The following is a 27,546-nucleotide window of genomic DNA, read 5'->3' on the forward strand; positions in this document are numbered from 1 at the left end:
TTTCAGCCAGGCGCCTCGCGCCTCTCTCCCCACCCTCCCCGCGCGCATGCGTATCCCCACCCCTCTCCCCTCGCGTCAGCCGAGCGCTCCAAAGACAGAGGGGCTTCCTAAGTTGGGCGGAAGTGATGTAAAGTAGGGGCGGAAGTGAGGCTCGGCGCTGCTTCCTGTTTGTTGCTGGGGTGTGGCCGGCTGGCGGCAGGTGAGGGGCGCTCGGCTGGGCCGTGGGGTCGGGTCCGTGTTTGGGTTGCTCCTCACACGTGGGTTGAGTGTGTCCGAAGTGCCGGATCTGGCGCACTGCCGCGCGGCTCTGCCCTTTTAACGGCCGGGCTCGCAGAGCTGGCGCGGGGCACCCGGGAGGGCCGAGCTGAGGCTCGGGGCTGTGCGTAGAGGTGAGTGGGTAACGTCGTTCACCTCTGTTGTGTTCAGGGAAGTGCTCCGTCACCCCACAAGAGAGATCTGGTCCAGAAATGAGAGCCCCGATTTGGCTGAATGCATGCTTGTTACGTGCAGGGATCACGCTTTTTCTGGGACTTATGTTGCACTCAACTGCAAAGAGTTAGAGCGTGTAAAAGTTTCCTGCATCTGCCTCTCTGCTGTGGGGACAGGGAGCTGGGTGCTGTGGCCAGAAGGCTGGCATGAAAAAGAGGAGAAAGTGTCTGAGACTGGGCTGAAAGGCTGCAGAGTGTGGGTTAAGTCATTTTTATTCAAAAAGTGGCTAATACACTGTAGCACAGTTGTGGGGTTTCTGCCTTATTCTGAGTACCAGATGGAAGCAATCCAGGAGACACCTGGAGCCTGTTGAAGATGACTTCATGGTCCGAGTATTGGACATACCAGCTAGAGGTGAAGCGTTGCTGGACCCTGTGCTCACCAATGCAGAGGAGCTCATCTAAGAGGTTAAGACTGAAGGCAGTCTGGGATGCAGCAACTGTGCTGTGGTTGATTTTGTGATGTTGAGGATCACGGGCCTGACAAAGAGTGGAGTCAGGATCCTGAACTTCAGGACAGCAAGCCTCAGGCTGTTTAGAGAATTATTGGATGGGATCCTCTGGTAAACTCTAGGAACAAAGGAACAGAACAGAACTAGCAGTGTGCTAAGATACATTTTTGAGTGCTCAGGAGCTCTCTGTTCTTCAGCAGAAGAAGTCAAGCGAATTAGGCAGGAAACTGTCATGGCTGAGAAAGGATGTGCTCATCAAGGTGAGGGGAAAAAGAAGGAAAAATATAAGCAGTGGAAGCAGAGATGAGTGGATTGGGTGTAATATAAGGATGCTGTCTGGATGTGTGGAGATGGGATCAGGAAAGCCAAGGTGCAGATGAAATTAAACTTAGGGATGTGAAAAATAACAAGAAAGGATTCTTTAGATATGTTGTTCATAAGAGACAGGCAAAGGAGAGTGTACTCCTCCTGATAAGTAGGTTCCATGGAGAAGGCTGAAGTACGTAATGAGTTCTTTGCCTCTGCCTTCACTGCCAGGCTTCATACATTTCACATGACCCTGAACTTTTAGGCAGGAGTTAGAAAAGCAGAATCCCTCCCACTGGAAAGGTAGAGCACGTCTGAGACCATCTCATGAAATTAAATGCGTACAAATCTATAGGGCCAGGTGACATGCATCTCAGGATTCTGAAGGAACTGGTTGCTGTGGTTGCCAAATGACTCTCCATCACATTTGAAAAGTCATGGCTGTCGGGTGAGGTCCCCTGTGACTGAAAAAAGGGAAACATCACTCCCGTTTTAAGATAGGGAAGAAGGGGTCAACAGGCTTGGTGAGTGTCATTCTGTGTTTGGGAAGATTATAGAGCAGATCATCTGGGAAGTTAGGTTAAGGCATATGCAAGATGAGGAGGTGATCCATGGCAGCTAGCATGGCTTTACCAAAGGCAGATCGTGTCTGACCAATCTGGTAGCCTTCTATGATGGAGTGATGACTATGGTGGACAGAGGAAGGGCAACTGATGTCATCTGCCTGGACTTGTGCAAGGCCTTTGATGTGGTCCCACACAATCTTTATCTCTTAGTTAACAGTTCTGTGTTCAGATGGAGGCCAGTCACAAGAGGGCAGTGATTGGCCAGTCACAAGAGGGCAATCTTGGGACTGGTATTTATTAACACCTTTATCAGTGACATAGATGATGGGATCCTGTACACTCTCAGCACGTTTGTAGATGACACCAAGCTGAGTGGTACAGCTGACACAACAGAAGGAAGAGATGCCATCCAGAGGTATTTGGACAGGCTTGAAAAGTGGGCCCCCGAGAACATAGTGAGTTTCTACAGGTCTGCGTGCAAGGTGTTGCAGTTGGGTCAGGGCAATCCCAGATATGTCTGCAGACTGAGAGAAGAACTAAAAGATTAAGAGCAGCTTGTGGAGAAGGACTTGAGGGTTCTGGTGAATGAAAAGCTGGGCATGAACCAGCAGTGTGCACTTGCAGCCTGGAAGCCCAACAGTATCCAGAGCTGCATCAATAGAGAGGGGGCCAGTAGGGCAAGGGAGGTGATTGTCAAGGAGGAATGATTTTAAACTAAAAGATGGAAAATTAAGATTAGATGTCAGTGGGAAATTTTCACTTAGAGAGTGATGAGGCGCTGGAACAGGTTGCCTAGAGAAGCTTTGGTTGCCCCCATTGCTGGAGGCATTCAGGGCCGGGCTAGATGGGACACTGGGCAGCCAGAGCTTCTGGATGGCAGCCCTGCCATGGCATGGAGGTTGGAGCTCAATGGTCTTTAAGATCCCTTTCAACCTAAGCCATTCTATGATTACTGTGCACCATCAACTAGTTCAAAGTATCCTGCAGGTGATAGATGTAATCTGTAGTCATCCATCAGAGCGTCAGCACAGTACACGATCTAGAGGACTGCCAAATCATTTTAAATACGTGTTGCCTTTAAGTTGCACAAGGGCAGCATTCCCCACTCATGACCTTGTAGCTGTGGTGGTGTAGTTGTTGGTTAAATAAAACCACGTTGTTACTGCTTGCAAGTGAACCCAAACATTGTTGTGATAAATGCATTTACTATATTAATTTGTTCAAAATAAAGGAATTAGCAGTAAACGGTAAAAAGATCACAGAGTCTTAGATGTAGCAGTGCATATGAAGAAAGGCTGCTGATGGATGTGGTGAACATTGTGAATCCACATCTAGCACAGATGAGCACTTTCTGGTATTTATTGTAGTACAGAACAGAAGCTGTGTTATGCCTCAATTTCTGTGGTTTGGTTTCAGTGCTGAGTGGTTGTAGAGCACGTAGGTTTTCCCAGAGGCTTTCCCCCATCCCCAGGGGAGAGTAGGCTGGTTCTTGACTTCTGCAGCCTAGCTTCCGGCAAAGCATATGGGATGGTACCAGCTGTGGTGGTGGCATTTTGTGTAATTAAGTCAAATGTCAGCTGGCTGAAGATGACCTATTTGTCTCATTTAGGTTGTGCAGTGGGCATTGCTGGCAATGTTCTGTAGACCGTACTGACCTCTCCTAGGTTACAAGCTGAAAGTATCACTATTTCTTGCCTGTCCATTGAAATTGAGAGACTTCCTTGAGCAGAGAAAGGAAGTGAAGCAGGTAGTGCTGCTCCTGCCAGGAGCAAAGGCTGGAAGCAAACTGACTTTGGCATGTCTTTGTAGAGACTTTGTGCATTTCGGTTGTCCTGGGAATCAGAGATGCTCTGGTCAACTCTCCCCAGATTTCTTCTAGGAAGGTTGGCTAGAGGCTGACAAGCTCTCGTGATACTTAATTAAGTCTGTCTCTTCTGAGTAGCAAGCTGGGATGTAAGGGCTGCCCAGAATGCCTTTTTGTTACTGAAATGCTCTGGTTAGGGAGGAACAGCCACGCCTCCAGAGCCCTCAGGCAGAAAAATGCCTGCAGCACTCCCAGAGCAGCACAGGCTGTTCTTGTCGTTCGTCCTTCTTCCATCATTTTGGATATTCAAACTGAGTTTTTAATCTTCATTCTTTCAGATGAAAAGCGGTGTTCTTTTCTCTCGATTCTGGAGTTCATTGGCAGGATAACGGAGCAGATAATCGCTGGGGATTGCTGTGCAGTCAGGCTTCTAGGTTTGGTAGTACCAGGTAGCTGTAGTCACCACATGATCGGCCTAAGTCATGAAAGAGCATGGTAGGAACTGAGGGTTGGGGAAAATTAGTACTGAGATAAGCCTGAAAGCAATGGGATTTTTTTGTTTTTTAAGACTAAAGATACTGTGCAGAGGAAGAGGAGGATTATGTCTGAAATTACGATATTTCCTGTGACTGTGCTTGAAGGGAATCATTTGTATCACTCACAAATCAATTTCTGCAGCTACTCAGCTCTGCTTGGACTCCTTCACGAGATAACCCTTGCCAGAAAATAGTCCATCCAGCAGATTGTTTAGTGGGTTATTGATTCTTCAGATGTCTCTCATTTGAGCCAGCTTTTTGTCAACTCGTCACCCAGGACACTTTGGGAAAGTGTATGGCTGTTGGATTATGCACCTGTTGCAGTGGTCTGATAGTAAAGGAAGGCAGCCTCTCTTTTTTTCTGAACCAAACTTTCAGCTGGAACCTCTGCAGCAGTCCTGAGCTGGCCTGCTGGTGGAAACGCTCCAGCATTTAAGAGAACTTACTGCAAGGAAATGGACCTCAAAGGGACGTTAGGCACAGCCTGTAGCTGTTGTGTTGTTTAGGCATACAAAAAACAAAGTGCCTCCTTTTAGGAAACTGAGTGAATGATGTGTAGGGATGCTTGGGCTGGGACTAGCTTGATTGAAATGCCTGTACTGTAGTTGGATCTAAGCTAGTTACTTAGTATTCTTTTGTTAAGGGAGAGAAGATGGGTGAGGCAGGTAATTAGAACACTGTGCTTTTGGTCAAATTTAGATGGCTGCCTTAGCATAAGATCAATTATTTGTTGGAGTACCTGATTGACTCCATTAATGATGAAAGCCAAGGGTGTTGAGCAGAGTGCCTTGTCTGATTAACAATAGATATCTACGTCTGTCCATCAAAATGAGCTTCATGTATCCAGTTGAAGGAAACTGTTTTCAGCCTCAGCTTAGAGGCCAAGACTTTCTCAGCGAGATGACACAGCTCTGTCCTTGTGGCAGTGAGGGCTACTGCTTGTGCTTCTCAAAGCAAAGCTCTGTGTTAAGAGGAAAGGTTACTGTGAAGACAATAATGGCTTATAGGCTATCGTAGCCTGTGGAGCTCAGAGAACTGAAGTGCAGCTCTGAATTCTTTAAGTGTCTGCTGTTCAGTTTCTGTTTACAAAATAGTCTCTTGTCTGTCTTCTGGAGAGCTAATGTCATCTGATTTTATGTGATTCAACTTTAAATGTCAAGTATTGTGCCATTTGCCTGGGAGTTGCCATATGCTATTGTAAAGCTGGACTCAAAGATCTTAAATCTCGACTCTTATTCTTCATACTAAGTGGAATAGGGAAGATTAGCATGTGGAAAAACAACCAGTTTAAGTGTGCTGGAGCAGTTTTTAGGGAAGAGGGAGAGAATTTGAATTTGAAAGTGATCACCCAGTGTGCTAGTGGATTTGTTCAGGCACACACTTATTTGAGCCAAGGGCTAATGCTGCTGGTGGGAAACCAAATCCTTCAGTTTATGTGCATTATTTACCTATCAGTAGTGTCTTTACCTTAATGTCACCTTGCTCCTAGATTTCATCTGTCTTGAGTAGCTGCAATAGTTACTGTTCCTTTCAAATCAGAGTATTAGAGCCAAAGTTTTTAACGGGCTCTGTGGTCTTGAGAAAGGCTACGTTATGTTCAGTGCTCATGATTCCCCCAGAAAATTTTTTGTCAGGCCAGTGCTTTTCTTTTGGTAGCTCTGAGTACTCAGGAAGGGTCACGTACAGATGAGATTGTCTTTTAATCCAGAAAGACCAGAGTAGGACAAAAACAGAAGTAGCCAATGATATTGTAGGTCTTTGACCATGTCTTATGGTGCAACATGATGATTGCATAGTGCCTGCATGTGCACGGCACCATGCAGTGCCAACTGCCAGTAGGTCCCCACCACGTGGAAATGGAGAACTGTGTGGTGGTTAGCAGTGGCTTTGTTAACCTGAGTGGCACAAAAAACTTTTCCCCCAGCTGCTGCTAGGACTGATGAGGTGACATCACTTTGCTCCCACCATTTCCTAGCAAGATACTGGCCCACAAAGCCAAGCTGAAAGTATGAGGTAGTTGATCCTGAGTATCTCACTTTCTAACACTGGAGCACAGAACTGAACATGGTTTTTACAGCTGCAGCTGGGTGAGCTTTGTGATAGAGATCTGGCCTTTATGTTTTCTGCTCCTTTGAGAGACAGTGATAGCATCCAAAGCTGCTCAGTATCCAGCCTGTCTCTGTGGCTGAGCAGCTCCAATTCACTGGTTGAGAGTAGGCAGAGTGGGAACGGCTGGAACTGAGAGCTCCTTTGGTCCAGAAGTGAATAAAATCTTGACAGGCACCAGGCCCTGCCACGATGGAGGAACCCTACTCTTCATAGCTTTGTCAAAATAGCTACTACAGGTCTTGAGTCAAAACATTCATGTCTACAATGGAGTTTTGAGGATGCTACTACGAGAAATGTCGAGTAACATGAGCACCCTGGTGGAATACAGCCTGCTACGGGGCCTAATTATGGTCTTATTAATGCTTTCTTTCATCACTGCCTTCCAGCCTTCAGATGGTGATTAGACCTATTTATAGGGGCAGACTTCCTTAATATTCAGCACAGTGCACCTCTCACCAATCAAATCAGCACCATCTGCATCTTTGATTGCTGCTTAATAACACTGTAGAACATGTTTAATTAAAAAATATAAATAGACTTTTCATCCTCTTAACAAAGTGCTTCTCTCTTCCTCCCTCCCCCTCTGACCCTCCCCAAAAAAAAACTTAGCATAGGGGCTGTGATGAAACCCTCACCTCATGGAAATACATACCAAGTTACAGATGTTACTTTCTTCTATTAAAGGAGACAGAGCAGTGTGATAAGCTGTACCCCAGATCTGTCTCTGTTCCATCTTCTGGGTGTTAACCTTAACCCACAGTGCATTTGTGCCTTGGTCTGTTCCCAGCATGGAACCATCCTGCTGGTGATGGTGTGGTGGAGGATCTTTATTGCACACTGCAGACTTTATTGCATGTTTCTCGTCTCTGTGTCCTTGCAGGTAGTCACTGATCTTTTGTTGGAGACCTACAAAGGGGAGGCAGAGGGCTAGAAGAGTGTGTCACTTCTTCTTGGGGCTGTTACTGCATGTGGAAATTAAAGGCTGTTACTCGGTTCTGCCTTTCCAGTGCAGAGATAGAAGCAGCAGCACAGCAATTTCTGAAACAGCTCTTGTATCTTTGAAGAACACACACTGATATTTTTTTTCCGAAGTATTTAAGTGCTGTTCTTCCCCTGACCCCTTTTTATCCCTTGGAGCATGTTAAGGAAGCAAGTATTGTTGGTGGCTTGCTTTTATTCTCCTTCATTTTTGCAGCTAAGTACATGTCTGATAAGTGCTTGTACATATAGCAGTCTCTCCCTGTGCTGAGGGAAGGCAAGTTATTAATCCGTGTGTTTGTTTGTGTTCCCTTATAGAATTAAGGTTTTATAAGGTTGTGAGGTGTTTTTTTTTGTTTGCAGATAATCATCTCAATGATCTCCTCCATGGAGCTTTATTTTGAAGGAGTTTTCCTTCTCTTACAGACTCTATTTGCTGTGTAACAAGTTCTCCTGGGCTTAGCCTCTGTATAAGGAGTTTCTTTCTTGGTCTCAGAGGGAGCAAAGTAGGAGGAGTATTTCTCTACTTGGAGTGATCAATTGTATGATTTCTTCAGTGGCTTCAGAGAGCTGCAAGTCTATCTGCAGCCATTGGAGTATTTATTAGACTTGGCTGTGGTGGTTGAATAGTCTGACTGGTTGCAGATACCTGGGAAACCTGGAATGCTCAGCTTGTATGTATCCTGGTGCAAGTTTTTTGGAAAGATAAGACAGTCTGTGAGAGCCTTATGTTGCCTTTCCTGCTGCTGTTGTTTCCATCAGCTTTTGCTAGAGCGAGTGTTGGAGCTGAGAAGGGACTGGCTTTGTGCATAGAAGATAGTCAGCAGCTCTGACAGCCTTTATCCCAGCTTACTTGAGGTTAAAGGCACAGCTTCAGGCAGCAGTGCAAATGTGAATAATCGCTAGCTCAAGCCAGAACTTCCAAATCAGGATATCGCACACGTAAGCAGGAGGTGCAGTGAGAAAACAATCATTTTCTCATTCTTTGCAGCTTAATAAGGCAAATGTGGTTATTATATAACACAAGAATGCATTTTTCTTGATCTTGAAAGTTGACATAGAAAAAATAATTGAATAAAAACTGGCTGGAGCTCCCAGATGCTTCAGCTCTTCTCCAGAGCCTCTTTGATCACAAAAAAAAGAGCCTCCGTGCCGCTTGCTCTGCCTTGTGTGGCCCACAGGTGGTCATACCACTAATGATGAAATCTCCTGGGTGATCTGACATCTGCTTTTCTGAATCATACTTGCCTTGGGGTTTTATATGCCCATTTCTCACTGCAGCGTCAGAGCATTTCTTGTTGGCCTGCCTTCATAATTTCAGGATGCAGTGCTTTCTGCTGACACATGCTAGCTCCTCTCTAAAAATCTGGAATGATACTGAAACCAGTTTATTGCTCCTCTGGAAGGCACTTCTGGGTGAAAGACGTGAAGAGTTTATTTGTATCTTTGGTGTGTGTTAAGTGAAGGCTTGGTGTCCGTTGGGCAGGATGGGAAAGCTGAGATATTTCTCCTCTGCGCCACTTTGGTTTTTTGTAATTATTGATTGTGATAATGGAATATGGTTAAGGAGATTGGCTGCTTCTTTTTTGCTACACTGATGGCTGTGATCAAGGAGGAATCGGTCTTGCTGAGTGACATTTGGTCTTTGCTTCCCTTCCTGCCTTTGGTTGGCAATACTTTGAATTTTTCCCATTAAAATCTTCCTTGTACCTGGAGGCCCCTTCTGTTGGAAGAAGCAGTCCTGCTGTTATTCTAAGCACACAGTCAGGCATTACTCAGAGTGCTTGTAAAACTGGCTTGCTTCCCCAGTTGGTTTGCTCAGAAGATGTAATAACAGCTGTAGCAAGGGATTTTGCCCTTCTGGTCATTTAGAAAGCTGATGCTGTTTTTGCTCCTTCTTGCTTTAAACTTGTTATTTGTTACCTTGCACAGAAAGAATCGTCTCTTGTATCTGACAGCAGGTTCTTACAGAGTCTGCCACATCTCTCCAGTCTGGTGGATTTTTTTAGGAAAGGTGAGAATGGGGAGCTCATGTGAGAGGCTGTGTCAAGAGCCTGTGAAGCTGAAGTTTGCTCATTGCCAAAATAATAAGAACACAAGCAGGAACACCTCGGGCTTTTCCTACTTTGCTCCACCAGTGTGAGTTTGTTTTTTACAAGGCACTGGAACCTGAAAGGCAATCTGTAGCTTCTGGGTGCAAGGAGAGAAACAGCTTGGTAGTGGCTGGGGAAGTGCTGCTTCAGAGCATGGGCTTCTGTCCATTGGCTGCTGGATGGAGTGTGGCTTTAGAAAGGTCACCGAAAGCATTAGGATTGGTGAGAATCTGGGAAATGATATTGGGGCTGAATAATCTCATCTAGCTCCTGAGGTGAGAAGCTTGCCCTTGTTATCCTCTGGGGCAGGATTACATGGTAATGGTTTTGATAAGCAAGTTTAACAAATCCCCTTCTTGCCCCCGCTTCCCGCTATGTCTCATGGCTGGGCAATTACAGCTGTTTCTCTGGCTGCAGTAAATTGGGTCATTGAACTGATCCGAGTTTAAAATAGGCATCGCGAAACTCAGCAGTATCGATGCAACGAATGAGTTGTGACCGGTGACAGGCAGGATCATAAACTTGTTTTGCTGCTGAAGCTGAAGTATGTTGTAGCTGCACGCTCCCTGTGCTCTCCTGTCGCTTTGTTCCACTCGGTCACTCTGGTCAGAGATCTGAAATCAAAAGGATTCAAGTTTGGTTACGGTCAGCAAATGAAAAAACGCCATCTGAGAATTAGCCGCCCTCCTTTTCAGATTAACTTGTATGCTTTACAAGTCAAAATAATAATTTCCTGTCTGCTGAATAGGCACAGTCACGAAGTCTAATCAGTGTGCAAACATTGCTGCTAAAGAGGGTGGATTCAGAGCCTGCTGCCAGTGATGCATGAAGTGAAACAGAATGGGCCCGGGCTTCCTGCGGCAGCGCCAAGCCTTCTGATGGCTGGGCTTGATTTTGCAAATTTGTTGTCTATGGCTCTCCTTGGTTTCCTTCTCCTTTTTCACTTTGCTTAAAAAAAAAAAAAAAAAAAAAAAAAAAAAAGACATACCACATTTCGAGATGGTATTTCCTAGCCGATACAGTAGGATCAAAAATGATGAATTCAGAGGGGGGTGCTGCAGGAATGGCTGCAGGCTCATCTAATCTAATAGCCTTGCCTTTTGTGCAGCAAGGCAGAGAAATTAAAGAGTGTGTAAAGATCCCTGTAATTTTCACCTGCTCAGCTGCTGGTTGATGCTGCAGCTATCTCTTCAGGCCCTTGTTTTCTGAATTCCTCCAACCTCACTTGTGTTTCTGCATTTCTTAACCTGCTCTGCATGCCCTCCTTTGGGAAAGGGGAGAGCCTTCCTCTGTCATTAATGAGGGTGCAGCAACCATGATGCTGTTTGCACACCGCAGTGCTCCCTGGAGCAGCTCCTGGTAACCTCCAAGTGCCACAGGGGAATGTGTGCATCCTGAGACAAATCTGTCCATTCCTGATACCTCACACTGCCATCCTGCTTTTGTTTGTTTCCATTCGGCTGAGTGAATATTTGCTTGTGCTGATGTACAGCATGCTGCATGATGAAAACTCATAGTGAGCAGCTGTATGTAGACTGGGTCTTCTGAGTGAGCACGACACATGCAGACAACATATTTGAAAGGATTCGCTTAGGCCTAATAGCAAAGCTTCAGAAAAATATATGGACACTTGCCTCTGTTAGATCAGACTGTCCAAGCAGTTTGTATTTGTGAATTTACAGTTACTAATATGATCAGAGAAACAAATTTCAACACCCTCCTCTATGTCCCAGGAACTTTTTGTTGTTTTTGTGCACCAAAGCATGGGAGGCAGGCTGAGGGAACATTGGAGGAAGGGACATGAGGGACTGTGAAAGGATCCTGAAATAAGGAGTCTTTTTTTCAAGATAGTTACCAAAGAATAAGCCAGTTACCAGAAGTAATGAGCTGCTCCTGGGAGTCTCAGAATGGAAGAAGTCTCATTAACCTACTTGGAGCAAGGGCATGTGTGTACATGCGTGCCCTGTTGTTTTTTTAGCTGCTGTTCTTGGAAGGGAGCAGTTCTTGGGTTTCTTGGAGCAGAAGTGGAAAATGAAATGCTGTGTTTTGCTAATAGAGTTGCATGACCTGAAATGTATCCATCTGTAATATGAGAATGGGAGGAGAGGACAGGGTGATTTCTGACAAATCTTCATCAGCAGCCTGAACTGATTTTGCTCCAAAGCATGGCCTTTGTTTTCAGCATAGTACTGAACAGCGAATTGTTAATGATCATGCTAAAAATAAAATTGTGGTTCCTAAGACCATTCAGGCAAGCAAAAGGCTCCCACCTTTACTATAGCTACATTGGGTTTTTTAAAAAATCAATCCATCAACCTTAAAATATGCCTTCCTCATCAGCTCGTTGATGACCTTGCAAACACTTTCCTAAAATAGTTGGGTGGGCAGAGGGTGAAGTCTCTAAGTAAAAGCTGTGATACAGTAGAAGAGTGATACAATAGAAGACTGTTTGCTATGATGTTCTTTTTGTTCTTCCCTTTAGGCACAATGACTACCGTAGCCCAGAAGCACTTTCTGGAAGGGCAAACATATTCCGTCCCCCTGATCCAACCAGACTTGCGCAGAGAAGAGGCTGTTCAGCAGGTGGCAGATGCACTTCAGTACCTGCAAAAGGTGTCAGGTGATATTTTCAACAGGTGGGTTCTTTCACATAGGGGCGGGGGGGGCTAGCATTCAGCACTTGAAAATGGACTTCTGTGATAAAGCTAATGCAGAGAAAAATGCATTGCGTTGGCAAGCAGTGGAATTTCAGAAAAGGTCCAAATGCACTTCAATAAAAGGTTATTGGATTCAGGTACTGTCAAAGTTAGGCATAATTGAATGTCTTGTGTTTGCAAGAGGTTGTTTGTTATTAGTTTCTAATTCAGTTGCAGATTCCCACAAATTGCATTGCTGTTCAGCTCTGAGTACCTTTGATTCTTTCTTGGTTGTATTTCAAACGGAAGACTTTCTAATTTGAAATATTTTGAAGGTGTGTCTTTCTGAGTTACTGTACTTGGAGCAGTAGAGTAGAAAATGTCTCTTTGTTCTGATCTCTGGACTTGCAAACTGCTCTTGAGCTACTTTTGAACTCTTTTTTTGTATATTGTTACAAGAGTAGAGTGCATTAGTGCCCGTTCTTCTCATCAAGATCTCATGATCTATCTAACCTGGTGTCTTCAGCAATTCAACCCAGGCCTGCCACTTCTTGCACACAGTCATCTTTACATAGATAGATCTGTAAGACTATTTATATAGCAGATCAGAAAGATTCTTGGGTTTTCTTGCAAATTATAGTTTATCTAGTGTCTTCTTCATCTGAAGCCATCTTTGATATCTCAGTGCCTGGAGACAGCATGTCATATCATTGATATGGAAACCAGAAGATCAATACTGAAGCTGAGAGGCAAGAACACTTGCTTTGGTTTCAGTGGGGCCCATCATTGCCTCTTATGATTTATTATGGTGTGATTAGGAATATTATATGTTCTTTCTTTTGAATTGTTTCTTTGTTTGATTGCTTTTTTAAGGGCAGTTTGAAGTCCTTCAGTTTTTGATAGCAATACTTTGAAAAACAGCCTCTGAGGGAAGGGTAATCATGAAGGCTGAGCTCAGGTTACTGAGTAAATAAAGGCTTTTCTTTGGAAGAATCTTTCTTTGGACAGGGGCTGAAGGGCTCCTGGACAGGGCTGTGTGTAGGCTGGACTTAACTGAACACAAGGCCTCATTCTTTCGTGTGCTTCTCAGTATGGCAACTCATGACATAAGGATGGGAAAAGACTTTACAGAGCTGCTACAAATATCAGGAAGCCACCCCTCAAGCCTGGGACTGATTGGCAGTGCTGTCCTTCTCTGTGGGAAATAAAGCTATTGATAATATAGAAGTGTTTCTTCCTTCTCTTCCCAACCCCCCCTCCCTGTTCCTTCCCCGTTTTTTGTTTTTTTTTTTTTTAAGCTCGCTGCTTTGCAACACAGTGTCCTGTAATTTCCCTAGGGAGGCAAGCCTGTTGTTTTGTATGCAAGTCACTTCTGAGTCCTGAGCAGTGACTGCGATGCTGTTCCTTCGTTCTTCAGTGCACTCATGACTTTTAATTACCAATTTTTTTCCAACAGCAGAGAAGGCTTCATTGGGCTTTTTGTTTGCTTTGCCTTTCCTCTGAGGTCTTACCTCTCTGATATAATTAATAATGATTTAGTAATTACGCAGGCATCTGATTAAAAGTTCCATGACCTTGGTTGTTCCATGCTAATCAAGAGGCAGAGCTTTCAAGGTGAGAACTTTGCCTTTTAGTGAAGAGTGACCTTTTTTCTTCCCTATCCTGAGATAAGGCAGCTCTATCTTCCATTTCCAGGAAGGAGCTGCCTTATCTGGGGAAGCTGGCTGCTCTGATCTGCAAAATGCTTGCAGTGTTGACAGAGAGGAAACTTGTTCGTTCTGGCAGTCTCAGCTGAGTGTGTCAAACTCATTACTTCAGCATCAGAACATCTGCATCTTTGTAATAATGTTTTGTAGAAACTGTTGGGTTGGTAGTGTGCTTCTGAGAGTGGCAAGCCAGTTTGTAATTTGTGGAAAGTGCAGTGAAAGAATCTCCCTTACTTTCTGTGGAAATAGGAATCTTTCCACAGATAATTATTTTATCCACGTTAGTTCATCACAGTTTCTGCTTTGAGTTGTTGCTGACATGGTAGATGGGTATGAATTCTACAAATGAAAATGTCCGTCAAGGGCATTTGTGCAAGGGAGGTGAGCTTTTCCTCTCCTCATTTGGTGAACGACTGAGGGCAGCTGTGGTACTGTTGTGGTTACAGGAAAACTGTTTGGGAAATCACTGTGAGAAATTTCTGCCAAGCTGTTATTTCTCAAAATGCTTTCAGACAAACTGATTTGCTGTTGGATTTAGCTATGGCAAGTTATGTGGTGAATGGGGTACTTGGGGAAGTTCATTATTTTGTAGAGCTTAAGGAATGTACAGGTGCAAAAAATTGTGTCAATTATAGCTGAGACCCAGTGATGCACTGGGGAAGGCACTGGAGAGCAGATCTGGCAACCCATAGAAATTAAACCTCTGTGCCTTGCTAACAGTGCACCTGGGCTGTGAGATGGAATCAGTAAGAAGGCAGCATCCCTCTGGGTCATGTTCCTAAACCATGGGAGCAGAGACCCATCCTACATCCTTTGAGTGGAGAATAGTAAAGTACCATGTTCTGCATGGGGAAAGCACTGACCCAGGCAGGCTCTTATTTGCCGGGCAAATTGATGTCTTCTGTCACTGCTGTTAACAGTCTAGTTAGGACTCTTAGGAAGTCCTGTCCACTTGGTGCTGAAAACACTGTGTGAGGAGATTAAGAGGCTGGATGTACTTTCTGGGGTTTGTGTTTTGGAGTAATGGAAGCTCTTACTTTGTATATGTTAACTGAATTCATGTAATTAATCTGCAGTGGAAGCTGCAGAGAGGACCAAATTCATTGCCTGCAGCTACTGAGATTTTAATACATATAATTACTGCTGAAAACATAAATATTCTAACAGATCCAATCTGGCATAATATCTTTATGAGTTTAACTCTTGGACATCTAAGGACGACTATTGACATAGGACGCAGTAGGAGGAATGACCAACTTTAACACTCATTTAATGGTATCTCATCTGTTTATTACCAGCGTTTTCTGAGTGAAAGCGTGTGTTGGAATCATGTGTTGTGGATTTTTATTTTTTTACAAAAACGTTATTCTGATAAGTACTTAAAAATGGTGATGGGTTTAGATTTTCTGAGATGGCCCCTTGGTAAGTGAGGCCTTTGGGATTTCTCAGTTTCTGGAGAGAGATTTTGTTGCCAGGAGATGTTAATAACCTCTAATATGTCAGCTCATTATTCAGACTGTACACTTTTGTATAACAGATTTGTGGGAAATTGCCTATCCGAGTTATCTCATTTACTGTGATAGCAGTAGAAAGAAAACAATTACTTGGTGTGGAATGTCATTATCAAGGTTGTAGTCTCCTTTGCCTATAATCAAATCATAAGTTCTGCAGTAATTTCTCATGGACAACAGAGCCCTAAAGAAAGTTTGGGACAGGAATAACATTGAGATATAGAGAGGAAGTGCTCTGTGAGATGTGTGCCCTGGAATGAGCTTTGACAATGATTGCATGTCAGTATGGATTGAAATAGAAAACACAGACAAAATCTTAATTGTGAGGTGCATTTGGATGTTCCCCCACTTCTTCTCCATCATTAATCCGGATCATCAGTAGTGGAAATGAATGACTACAATGAATGACTTCTAAGATCATCCAGTCCAACTGTCAGCCCACCCCATATACACAGTGACCACATCCCTCACTGCCACATCCACATGTTTCTTGAACATCTTTAGGGATGGTGACTACACCACCTCCCTGAGCCTGTGCCACTGCAGCACCGCTCTTTCTGAGAAGAAATGTTTCCTAATATCCAACCTGAACCTTTGAAAGTGACAAGACCCTTGTAAAGCAACAAGTCACCCCATTATACTTTGAAGGCTTCCCAGAGGCCGTCTGAGAGAAGATGCTGGTCCAGTTTAGTTTCAGACCTCTCTCCTGAAATGCCCTAGGTGCAGTCATTCATTGTTAGGAAGGTAAAGCAGAAATGGTGACGTAAAGGAGTGGGTGTGTGGTTTACAGCTATGGGGACATGGAGCTTGGAGAAGATAGAGGAAAGATGCCTGCAGATGTTGATTGTTGTTGTAGAGATGGGTCCAGTTAATGTGGAATTTTTGTAAATGTAGCATGCTGTTTGTAAGAAACTGCTCAGAAGTTTTAGCTCTTGTGTTTTTCTAGAAGCTGAATTTGAAAGCTTGTGAAGTGGAGCTTGAGAGATGTTCCAGAGCTATTGGGAAAGGCTTTAAGAGTTGATACATGAGAAGATCAGTTCAACATGCCTGGATGGCTGATGGCAGCTAGCAAGAGCAACCATCCCATGTACTCAAGGAGGGGGAAGGGATAGTGAATGTTCTGTAGGAGTCCAGATTAAGATTTTCTGAATGCTGCTAAAATCCCTAAGCTTAAAACTTCGTATGATATGAGACCAAGGCTCCATTCAGATACCTTGACAGCTCTATGGGGTGACGAGGTGGGGAGCACAGTTACAGCTGTCACAGCTTGAAATGAAAGTGGAGTAGTAGGAATGTGAGACCAAATGGTATTAAGTCCTTGAAAGATATTTCCATAAAAAATGAAACAAACGTGATGGACAGAATTCTTGTTCATTTCACAGAGTGCTGAAAATCTGTGTCTTTTAGACTTCCAGAGATTAAATGTGTCTTTTGAAGGAGAAGAACAGAATGCTAAATTTGACTCTGCAAGGTTCTTTTTATGGCGTTGTCATTGAAATGTAGTGATGGTTACTTAAGCCCCTGCTCTAAGTCTAACATCGGCTCTTCCACACCATTTTCTATCACTAGCAGTCTGTTTATCTTTGAATCCCATTCCCCCAAAAAGACACTGATCAATCTGTTCTGCATTAAGAGATTGAAAGGCAGGCTTGAACTTGATAAGCTGTAGCCTTCTTTATGCTAACAAAGCCTTCAGCGTAGCTTAACATGAGCAATTTAAAGAAATGATTGAAGTGCTTCACCCTCAATATCCTCCTCCAAGCAGACTTAAACTTGTCACACCTAATAGTAACTGTGCAAATAGAAGTATGTTTTAATGAATAACTGAGAGACTCAGTCTAGGCATTAATGCAAAGCATTCTCAAAGCATGAGATGACTTTGCATTAGCTACCGAAAACATTCTTTGGGGAAGAAGGGCTCTTCATGCTTCATTTCATATCTGAAAACAAAATGAGGGAAAATTGTGTCCAGGCTGATGAAGTGGCTGAAAGGAGCACGAAAGGGAGCACAAGCCTTATCTATAATCTCAGTTACTAAAAATAAAGAGTGACTTAGGTGCAATCATACTAAACTGATGATATATCAGTTTGCTGTAAGTAGTTTAAAAAAAAGAAAAAAAAGCAAAAGTTTCAGAAGTGTTTTCCCACTCCTGAATTTGGTCTCACGGCTGCTTTGAATAAGAAGTCAGGCAATGATTTCAAACTCTTGAGTGGATTCTCTCTATAATTCTAGGGGCCCTTCCTGGTGATAGAATATCTAATGGAAACATGAGGCACTTTGATCAAAACACATGGCATGTGCAGTACAAAAGACAAGTGGTAAAGAGAATCAGATAAACGTTTAGCCCAATCACATGCAGATTGTATTGGTTTTCTGACTCAACTTTTATTGCTTTTGGTTTGTAATGGGCTTTTATGTATCTGTAGGCTAAAATGAGTTTACTACCATGTATAGATTCCCTATGGCTTAGCTTAATTTCTCTACAATTTTTAAAGAGCTGTAATTTTAACATGAGAATTGCCATATGTAGTAGCTGCCATTCTTTATTATTCGCTATCTTGGAAAACAGATAAAGCTAGTTTCAAAATCATTTACGGAAATAAAAGCTGTGGCGGGAAGACCAAAAGAAGCAAACATTAAACTCATTTGTGAATGTGGGAAGTAATTATCTTGATAAACATTGCTTTCAACAAATATTTTAAAACACAGTCAATTTGAGGTCATAGCTGTGACTGAGTTGATGGATGGGTCATTCTGTGTACTTTAACAGCTATAAATTGGCTTAAACTTTTGTGAACTGTCCTGTAACAAAAAATATAGAGATATAATTACCTCTTCTCTCAACCGTTTTTGAGAAGTGGAAACTAATGAGCTTATAGCTCTCTGTTATTAATGTAGTTGCTTATTAAACTTTTTCTGGAATGAAAAGGTAGCATGAAGTCCAAACACCATGGTATTGTAGCAATGCTTGTAGAAGCTTATGGAGTTCAGAATAGTCTGATTTGTTAATGCTGTGAGGTTGTTAATGGCTGGAAATGGTAGTTTCCTAGAGCCTGAGAGTAGCAAATCCAGAAATAATAGTGGTGATGTTGTGTCCCTGGTGCTGTACAGGTATGTGAGAAAAGAATCTCACACTTACCCCTAAAGCGGAAGGCTTTTCTGCATGGGAAGAGACCTAAGAGCCCTTTGAGAAATAAAGAAAAAAAAAATTGTCAAGGGGTGGAAATGCTATCTGTCTATGGTGCTGTTCCCTCAGGAATTCAGTGGAGCTGCTCAGAGTGCAGAAATGGTACTGACATCCCAGTGGTACCCTTGACTAACACAGAGCACTCATGACGGAATCTCTTAGCGTGCAAATGTTAAGTATGCTTCCCTAATACCTTTCCACAGTTCTTGTGCCCTGAGAACTTTCTCCAGGACTGATCCTAGTACAACTTCTGCCCTTCTGAAACTGCTGTTTGTGCAGACAAGCGAGCTTCCTTTCCTTGAATTGCTCTGGATGGCTGTGGTTTGGAAGGAACTGAATCTATTTCATAGGATATGTAATGACTGAGATTTGTCTGACAATGTTATGTCTATAAACTACTAAGGCAAGAAGTTGATGTTAACAGAGATTTGGAAAAGATCTTAGGAACTTTTCCATCCAGAGAGGCATTGTCCGCCTCTACTTGGCTCTTGTGAGTCCCCATCTGCAGTACTGCATCAAGGCCTGAGGCCCTGAGTACAAGAAAGATGCAGAGCTCTTGGAGCGGGTCCAGAGGATGGCCACTAAGATGATCAGAGGGCGGGAGCACCTCTCCTGTGAGGAAAGGTTGAGGGAACTGGGATTGTTTAGCTTGGAGAAGGCTTTGGGGAGACCTCATTGTGGCCTTCCAGTACTTGAAGGGAGCATGTAAACAGGAGGGGGAACGGCTGTTTACATGGGTAGATAGTGATAGGACAAGGGGGAATGGTTTTAAATGACACAAGGGAGGTTTAGGTTAGATATTAGGAGGAAGTTTTTCACTTTTCAGTGAGTGGTGACACACTGGAACAGGTTGCCCAAGGAGGCTGTGGATGCCCCATCCCTGGAGGCATTCAAGGCCAGGCTGGATGTGGCTCTGGGCAGCCTGGTCTGGTGATTGGCGACCCTGCACATAGCAGGGGGTTGAAACTGGATGATCGTTGTGGTCCTTTTCAACCCAGGCCATTCTGTGATTCTATGATGTGATGATTCTTCCCATTACTACCTCAAATGGCTGTAACTATTTTTCCCCTCTGGAAATAACCAAGGAAGAGCAGATTTTAACAAGTTAGTATGTATTTAACAGCAAAAACAAAATCTTTCCCTTTTTCCATGTTTTGTAGCCTGCGGGTATGGCAGTATTGTCTGATTCTCCCACTCTTCATGACACAACTGTCATGTTGTTCTTTTCTTATACAAAGTGATAGCTCTACCTTCTCAACCAGCTTCGGATGCCGGACTCTCACACATGTGTTGGAATTATTTTCTCTTCCTATGGATGAGTTTTGTCTATTCAGTCAGCCCTGAAGGAAGAGATGCAACCAAGTCACTTTGTTTTACAGGCATGACTTCCATCGGGGATCTAGTGTGGAGAAAACTGTCTGGAAAATAACACCAAGAGGCTTGAAATGTGTTTTACTGACTCCCACCTTTGTAGATGGTAGTGTGTGCATTGTGGAGAGAGTTGGGGGAGGAAACAGGAGTGCCAAAGGTCTGTTCTTCACGCTTGACTGGCGGATTAAATTCTCTTTCAGCAGTCCTTTTTGACTGGCTGTGGTGCTGCCAGTGGCCTTTTTCAGAAGGGGGTAGGTTAGAGTTTGGGTGTAAATGCAGCTGACAGTTGAGAACAGCGCTTTTGGAGACAGCAGATCGATTTGCAGATGATAATAGAGGAGAAATAAGAACTTGTTAATGTAAATCCTCCAAATAATCAATTTATTGAATCTACTGTGCTCTGCCATTAGGGAGAGGAGAGGATGAAGGATCAGAAGTAATGTGTCTTAAAGAGAAACCCCAGGAGGATAATGTAGTGTCTTCTGAGTTCAATGCCATTCTTAATTTATTCAATACAATCCTTATTCTGGATTAATACGTATTTTAAAAGGCAAATACATGGTTTTATTTTACTTTAAGGATTTTAATTTTAGATCTACTATCAAGGCTGAAGATAAGAAATGCTTGAGGGGCCTAAGAGGCATGACGGGACATTACTTGTAGAAAAGAAGGTAATACTGTTGCCCTTCAGCCTAGCGTTAGCGCAGCAATAATAACTTCTCTGGTTATCAATTAAATGTATGTCTCATGCCAGTCATTTCAGTAATGGCTTCAAACCCAACTAAAGATTTCTTATTCTTTCTATTGCTTTGCCCAGTGACTAGGTTCTTTGGCTTCGCTTCAACAACAGCACTTTTGAAAGTGGCATCTTGGATTTTTTTGGTTCTAGACCAAACTCAGGACTTTTCTATGTGACTTTTTTGAGAGGCAGTTTGAGAAGCTCCTAACTCCTGTTGGGTTACTGAGCACTAGGCAGGGCTTTCTTTGTTCTTTCTAGCATATGGCCAATTTAGGAAAGGAAGTAAATAACAAACCATCGCCAAAATCATACCTTTTATTATGCTTCATGCTTACTTTGTCAGCTGGGGATTAGGGGATTAGCTGCTGCTGAAGGTATTGCTCTGTGTTAGTATTTTACAAATAAAGTGGACTAGCAGAATGTATGAATTTATGGTCCTGAAGTTTTGCGGTGGAGAAAAGTATACTATACGAATTTGTTCTGGTATTGCTGCGAAAGCAATATTTCCATTCTTAATGACTGTTTGCAAGTCACCACTTAGGGAAGATGAATCTTTAAGGATGCTGAGGAAAATGAAATCCTGTGTCTAGAACTGTTCTCAAGGTGATATCTGATCACTGATGTGCCACAGAGTGCTTCATTGAAATGATAGAGAGCTGTCAAACAAAGCAGAGAGGTTCTGCTTTTCAACTCAGTTACAAAAAGCCCTCTGTCTAGAGCCCAAAGTTTTTTGGGGAAAAGTAACCGGAAATCTCTTAGAAGTACTTTAGTTACTCAGGAAAGGTGTTGGATGAAAAACATGATAAAAAGTTACTCTTATTTTGTGAAGCACATAGGCTCAAATTAGCTTGTCGATGGGCGTATCGTGGAAGGTGCCTTTTGAGATTTAAGTGTGAATGCAATTGGTTATACGAAAATGAAGAAGTAACATGAAACAGATCCTGTTTCTGAAGTGCAAATATTTTGAAGTGAAAGGCATCGCTGGCAATAAATAAGGAAATAAATGTTTCTTTTAAAAGAAAGAGACCCTTTTTGAAAGAGAGGGATCTGTTATGAGGAGAAATTGAAATTGGAAGCATGGTTGAGAAAGGGAAAATATATAGTTAGCAGTGAGGTTTCTTAACTAGCAACGACCTAGTAACTATTTCTGAGAACACAATTCTAATGTGGTTGGGCGTATTTTCTTTGTAAGACAAGAGGGGAATTTTGTGAGTCAGCATTGGTTGTCACAGGATGGTGAGAAATATCACTGTTGAACAGAAGCAGTGAGTTGCTGTGGTCAGTCCATAACACCAGTCCATCAGTCCATAAGTCTCTGCTGCTTTGTCATGGTCACTCTCCACCCCTGTCCCCCATGGGCTGCCCTCTGACAGCTCAGGCTTCTCCTGCAGATGCTCTCCATGGACTGCAGCTCCTTTGAGCCTCATCTGCTGCTGCACTGTGGGCTCCTCCATGGCTGCACATAATGCCTGTGGGCTGCATGTGCACAGCCTGCTCCTCCATGGGCATCTACTCAGGCTACAGGGAGTTTCTGCTCTGTGCCTGGAGTACCTCCTGCACTGCCTTCAGTGCCCAATGTTTCACGTTTCTGCACTCCTTTTCCATAGCTGCTGTTGTGCAGCAGATTTTTCCCTTCCTTAAATCTGCTGTCCCAGGGCACACCCAGCAGTGCTTATGTCTCAGCTCTGGCAGCCATGGGGGCCTTTTGGGGCAGCTCTGATCTAACATGAGACAGTGCTGACTCATGTTAGCCATCCTGCAGGCTCACGGTAGCCATCCTGCAGGCCCCTTCTACCAAAACCTTGCCAGGTAAGCCCAGTACAACATCTTTACATCAGTGCAGCCTGTGTAGTAGAACCTGCAGGGATTTTTACTAAATCAGTTCTAATCATCGTTGCACGGCTGGATGTTGATTACCTTGGGCAGGAACACTGATTCAAAACTTATTCAAAAGATAGCTTAGGTGCTATCTGCAAAAGCTGGGAATAAAAAGGAACTTCCAGATCTTCTGCTACAAACCAGCCTGTCATCTTGTTCTGCGTGCTTGAGATGATGGTGGGCTTCCTTTCCTGTGGTGAGGAAGACTCCACAAATGTCTGCCTTGCTTCCCTACTCGATCACTGTGTTGTAGCAAGGCTGCTGTAGCTCCAAGTGAGACAAACGGTGGGGAAGCTGCTGTGGGCTTGTAAGTGCTAGGCTCCTGTTGTCACATTCAGATGAAGCTCAGAAGCTTCAGCCAGTTTGGGCTGGTGGCTCATGCATTTTTCTCTGACAACCCCACTTGGGAAAAGGCACACATTAGATATTTAGATCTGTAGTGATCTGTTTTCTCTGACTACTGCTGACAGAAAATGTGGAGTGAAATCCTGATTAAGAGTAAAGGGCATAATGAAATTGTTTGTGTAGAATCAGATATGGTGCCAGAATGAAGACTGTGAAGGAACTCCTTTGACACTCAGTGATCCAGAAAAAGCAGAAAGCTACTGTTTACCACACGGTCACCTGCATTCCACCCTGAAGTTTCCTGTGATTCTGTGCGGTGATGCATAATTTCTGATCTTTGAGAACAGAAAAGAAGATCTTTGGCCATTCTAAGAGGGGAGTTTTAGTGAGAGAAAGGAGCAAAAGAAACCTAATGTTTGCGTGCACAGTTGATTAATTGAATATTACAAGATGCCAAAACACCTTCTCAAGCTATTTGCACAATACGATGTGCGACTTCAAGCAGTGTGGAAACAAAATTCAGTGTTTTCCTTTTGACAGTCTCATAAAATTCTGTCCAAACAAGAAGCAACCTTCCTTTCAGTAGTGATTTAAAAAACCACAAACCACAGCAACCAAACAAAAAAAAACACTTAAGGCTATTACTAAAAAGATTGAAGTGAGTAAACATTCATGAGAAATTTGCAAGGAGGAGTGAAGACTACTATATAGCTAACAAACTAGTTACACTACTGAAGGCATCTCTGCCTGGTATTTCAAGATAATTTCTGTAGCTGCCATCTGGAAAACAGCTCCATAGCATTATTCAGTATTTGCTCCCATAGTGCCAGTGGAGGAAATCAAAAGGCCACTTACAAGACTCCAGCAGAAATAGTAGAAGGAACCATTCTTTTCCCCAGTGCTTTAGATAATCCTTCCCAGCAGTTATCACTGTGAGGGTAGAACCTGTTGTGGTATACATCCTAACATGTGGAAAAAGTAGTTTGATCAAAAAGCAGCTTGTACAGTTAAACTAGAAGACCTGCTTATGTGATTTATTTGCAAACGCAGACTTTCAACTCAGTATGTATTTATTTTAAATAGAAGAAAGGCTGTACACCTTGAGATCAGTGCAGGATGGGAGGCTGGAAGGTTAAGATCTTGTCTGTGGCCTTTAAGAAAAAGAGAAGGCTGTTCTGGAGAGGAGAACAGTGCTGCAGTGGAGCGGGTGCTGCATGGACAGGTAAAAATTTAAAACAGTTTCCATTTCTGTGTAAACTTAATTCCTAGTGAATTAAGTTCTTGCTTCACCTTGTGAAGTTCCTTTGAAGAGCGATGAAGAGTGGATCATGCTGAGGGTAACCTGACAACCTTCATCACCCTCCAGACTGCAAAGCTGTTTGGCATTGTGGGAGTGGGGCAATATGGGAATGCTGGAACACCTGCGAATCAGGCTTAAGGAGCAATCAAAGTGTGATAAACATTAATTAGTATAATACCCAAACCCTTAATGGAGGAAGGAACATTGATTGCACTGTCTCACTTGGGATTTCTTTCTGCCAGAGACGATGTATGATGACAGCTTCTGATTACACTTACTCAGACATGAAATAAGACTTTAAAAACTGCTTAAATATGAAGGAGAGAGGAGAGCAGAAAGCAAACAAGTTGATCTTTCTTTGAGTGGCTGAATGTGTTTGGCTTTCTGTAAAAGCATCCATTTTTGCTTTTTGCCTTCCCAACTTTCGAGGTGAACTGACACTGTGAGCTGGCTTTGAACGCTTCCCTGGATTGCTGTAAACAGTAAATGTTTTAGCAGCTTTTCTCTTGCCCTCTCCGTCTCAATACTGCAGAGTTGCTGGCTGCTGGGTAGAATCATTCTGTGGGAGTGGTGAGAGGGGGACTCCAGCTTCTCACAGTCCCGTTTCTGGCTGTGCTGGTTGTTGCAGTAAGGCTGTCTGTAAAGAAGGCTCTAGTGCCTCATAAAACATGATTCTTTGTTAGCCAGCCAGGATGCACTAAGGTATTCTAGCCTAGCTCTCTTGGCTTGTTTAGTCCTTAGTGGACTCTGCACATAAGCCCTTATTAATGGGTACCAGGGTTGATAGTTGATCACTTCAGCAACCTGAGGAGCCATGGCCTTCTTCCAAGGAGATTCTTACACAAATTGGAAGTTACCGTCACTCTTTGCCACAGCATACAAATAGTAGTAGAAAAGAATGATGACATATTTCCTGGGACCCAGGGAAAAGTGGGCTCTACAGCATGAGGGGAAAGATGGATACTTCGTGGCTCAGCACCACCTTGCTCTGCTTTCATCATGGAACAATGTATTCCTTTCCCTGAGCTGCCCATGGTCTCTCCTCGCCTTGACAGCCTTTTGGAAACCCACTGAACCTTTTCCTAGAGGTCTGATGGTATATCATTGATCAGCTGTGGTACCCTGCTGGTTTTACTACCAGTAATTTGGATACGTGGCACCCAACGGTGTTATTCTTCACCGTTACCCAGTTTCAGCACCAGGCTCCTTGTAGAGCCTGGGGATGTGCTAAATTTCAAGAACCATAAATGCTGTCCCTTATGATTCACACCTCCTGCAGTAACGGAGGAATTTAATAAAGCCACTCTTTGTTAGGGGGGAAAAAAAAAAAAGCAGCTTGACTTCTAGGCAAAAAGCCAAGGGTTTATAGAACAAATTTACAGTGTGTACCTAGGTTCAGAATAACAATGCCAAGCATCTCTCTGCTATCTCTCAGGACTGGAGCGCAGGCTGGGAGGAGAACAGAAGTCTGACTTGCTGTGGTGTGAACAGTCCTCATTTAAGAAAAAAGAAGTCATTTAATACTTTGGATGCCTTATCCTCCTGTGCAACTTCGTTTCTCATTCTACTCTGTAATGTTCTTTCTCCTTGGTTGATCACTTACTTTTGTACTTCAGACATGAAATTGAAGTTCTTTGGTATTCCAGAGAGGTTTGCTCCCAGGCTCTGCTGGCTCACCTTTCTCATTCACCTTGATGTGGAGTTCGCCTCTTCTCTCTCCTGTGTCCCAAGTTTTGTCTTCCCTGTCACTTTTGGGTGATGTGTGTGCTGAATGTGGACAGCAAAGGACCTCTTTCTGCTGTGATACTTCCCTCCAGCTTAATTCTGTCTTTCCTCAAACTGCTCTGTTCAGTCACCTTTCTGGTAACCTGTCAGCCTACCTTCAAACCTGCTTTGATTTTAATTTTTTTTTTTTTTCCGATGTTGTGTGATCCCAAGCAAATATAGGTGATAAAAATCTCAATTTTAACTTGGCACTTTGGAGTGCTTGGAGACTAAGAGGAATATTGTTATTGTTATTGCATCATGTGTCTTTCGTGCCACATCCCAAATTCTTCGTGTGTTTTCCTGTGGGAGTAAGAGAACAATAATCTTTCCCCTTTGAGCAGGCACAGATGAAGCAGAGGAGATTTCTCTGTAGCTGCCTGAATATGAGGATTATCAGAGAAGTTTTAAGGAGATAATAGGAAATGATAAACTCCATGGCTGCAGATGGGCTCGAAGATGCACAGCCTGTCAGGGCAGCGGTGAGGAGAGGGGGAAATATTCCTGAGAACTGCTCTAGGTGCTTAGAGGGAGTCCTCTCTAAAATGGGGAAGAACATGAGGCTTTAGGAGAAGGGAGCCCTCAGCTGAAGGTGAGGGGTGCATGGGGCTTGACAGTATAAAGATTTTAGAGGGATGGAGGATGTGAAAGCTTGAGTCAAAGCAGCTGAAAGATTGGCTTTAATATCTGCATAGATAAAAATAAAAGTCTCTGAGGATTAAGAGATAATCCACTAGATAGATTTAATCTGCCACATGTATTACTTCCGCAAAGAAAAGCACTGGAACGGGAAGGTTGGCTTGGCTCTGTGCCTGGGTTTTGAAGGCAGGTGAATATATTCTTTCTCCTGCAGGCCCCCTTTTCCCTCGTCCCCAGTGCACAGGAGGGCTGTCCCTGTGCGCCTCCTGCTTCTCTGCAGCTCTGAAGTCACGTTGAATCTAACTACAGGAGCTCCTGAAGTAGAAAAGAGTACCGAGAGCAAAGTAACACAGCAGTGACTAATAAGATGGGCACAGGATAGCTTCAGATGGTGGTGGTATTCTCGGCTGCCTGGAAACAGGATTCTGAGGGGCAGTGACAAACCGTTTTATTAACATTCACCCTTCCTGCCCATCCTGCCATTTCCTTTCATATTAACAGCACTCAGTAACTCAATCCTTCCTAAATGGAGACTGAAGTCCAAATACAGCACTGCTTCAAAGGATTTGCCCTGTAAATCCTTGGGTACACAGCCCTCCAGCCCTTCATGTGTCTTGTCTCTTCAAACACCACTTTGACTGTAAGTTGAACTGTGCACACGTAACAGTCATATATTCCTAGGAACCTGTGCATGTGATGGAATTTCATGGATTAGTTGGATTACAGTGTTTAATCATTTTGTGGTAGTTACCTTGGTCAGCAAGAAATAAAGCAATTCTGGTGTGTATTCCTTCTCTGTTGTATTCTGTGAAGGTGAATCCCAGGTGAAGGTTTTTGGCAGGTGTGCTAATGTCAGACTGGCAAATCCTAGTGCAGAGATCATAGGAGAAATCACAGATCACAGGGTGCTTCTTGGAGCAGCCAAAGTGATTTGAAACACCTGAGCTGGCACTGGACAGCTTCCCCAGCTTGTGCAGGGAGGAGGCAGTGTGTCTGATAGTGCCATTCCATGGCTGGCTGAAGTCACTCTTAATTATCTGGGAGTAGAAGGGAAGGATGAAGCTGTAGTTGAGTTCCTTGGGAAGGTAGAGGAAGAGGTGATACATGGAGGAGTGGTCAGGCAGGTAGCGAAAGAAG

At 43.5% G+C, this 27,546-nt stretch overlaps 1 protein-coding gene across 2 annotated transcripts in view; it reads left to right on the plus strand.

Annotated features, from left to right (window-relative positions):
- Positions 1 to 327: 327 nt before the first annotated feature.
- Positions 328 to 27,546, plus strand: part of WASHC1 (WASH complex subunit 1) — a gene marked incomplete at both ends in the record, with an annotated part of 38,778 nt that continues 11,559 nt past the window's right edge. Inside the window, 2 exons of one of the 2 annotated variants that reach the window (XM_079538663.1) lie at positions 328 to 379; positions 11,815 to 11,968. In XM_079538663.1, the coding sequence (XP_079394789.1) occupies positions 11,820 to 11,968 (149 nt within the window). Of the gene's footprint in view, positions 380 to 11,789; positions 11,969 to 27,546 lie in introns of those variants that run through there. The other variant, XM_079538662.1, reaches the window with a different exon arrangement.

Source organism: Tetrao urogallus (assembly GCF_951394365.1).
Source record: "Tetrao urogallus genome assembly, chromosome: 1".
Taxonomy (NCBI): Eukaryota; Metazoa; Chordata; class Aves; order Galliformes; family Phasianidae; genus Tetrao; species Tetrao urogallus.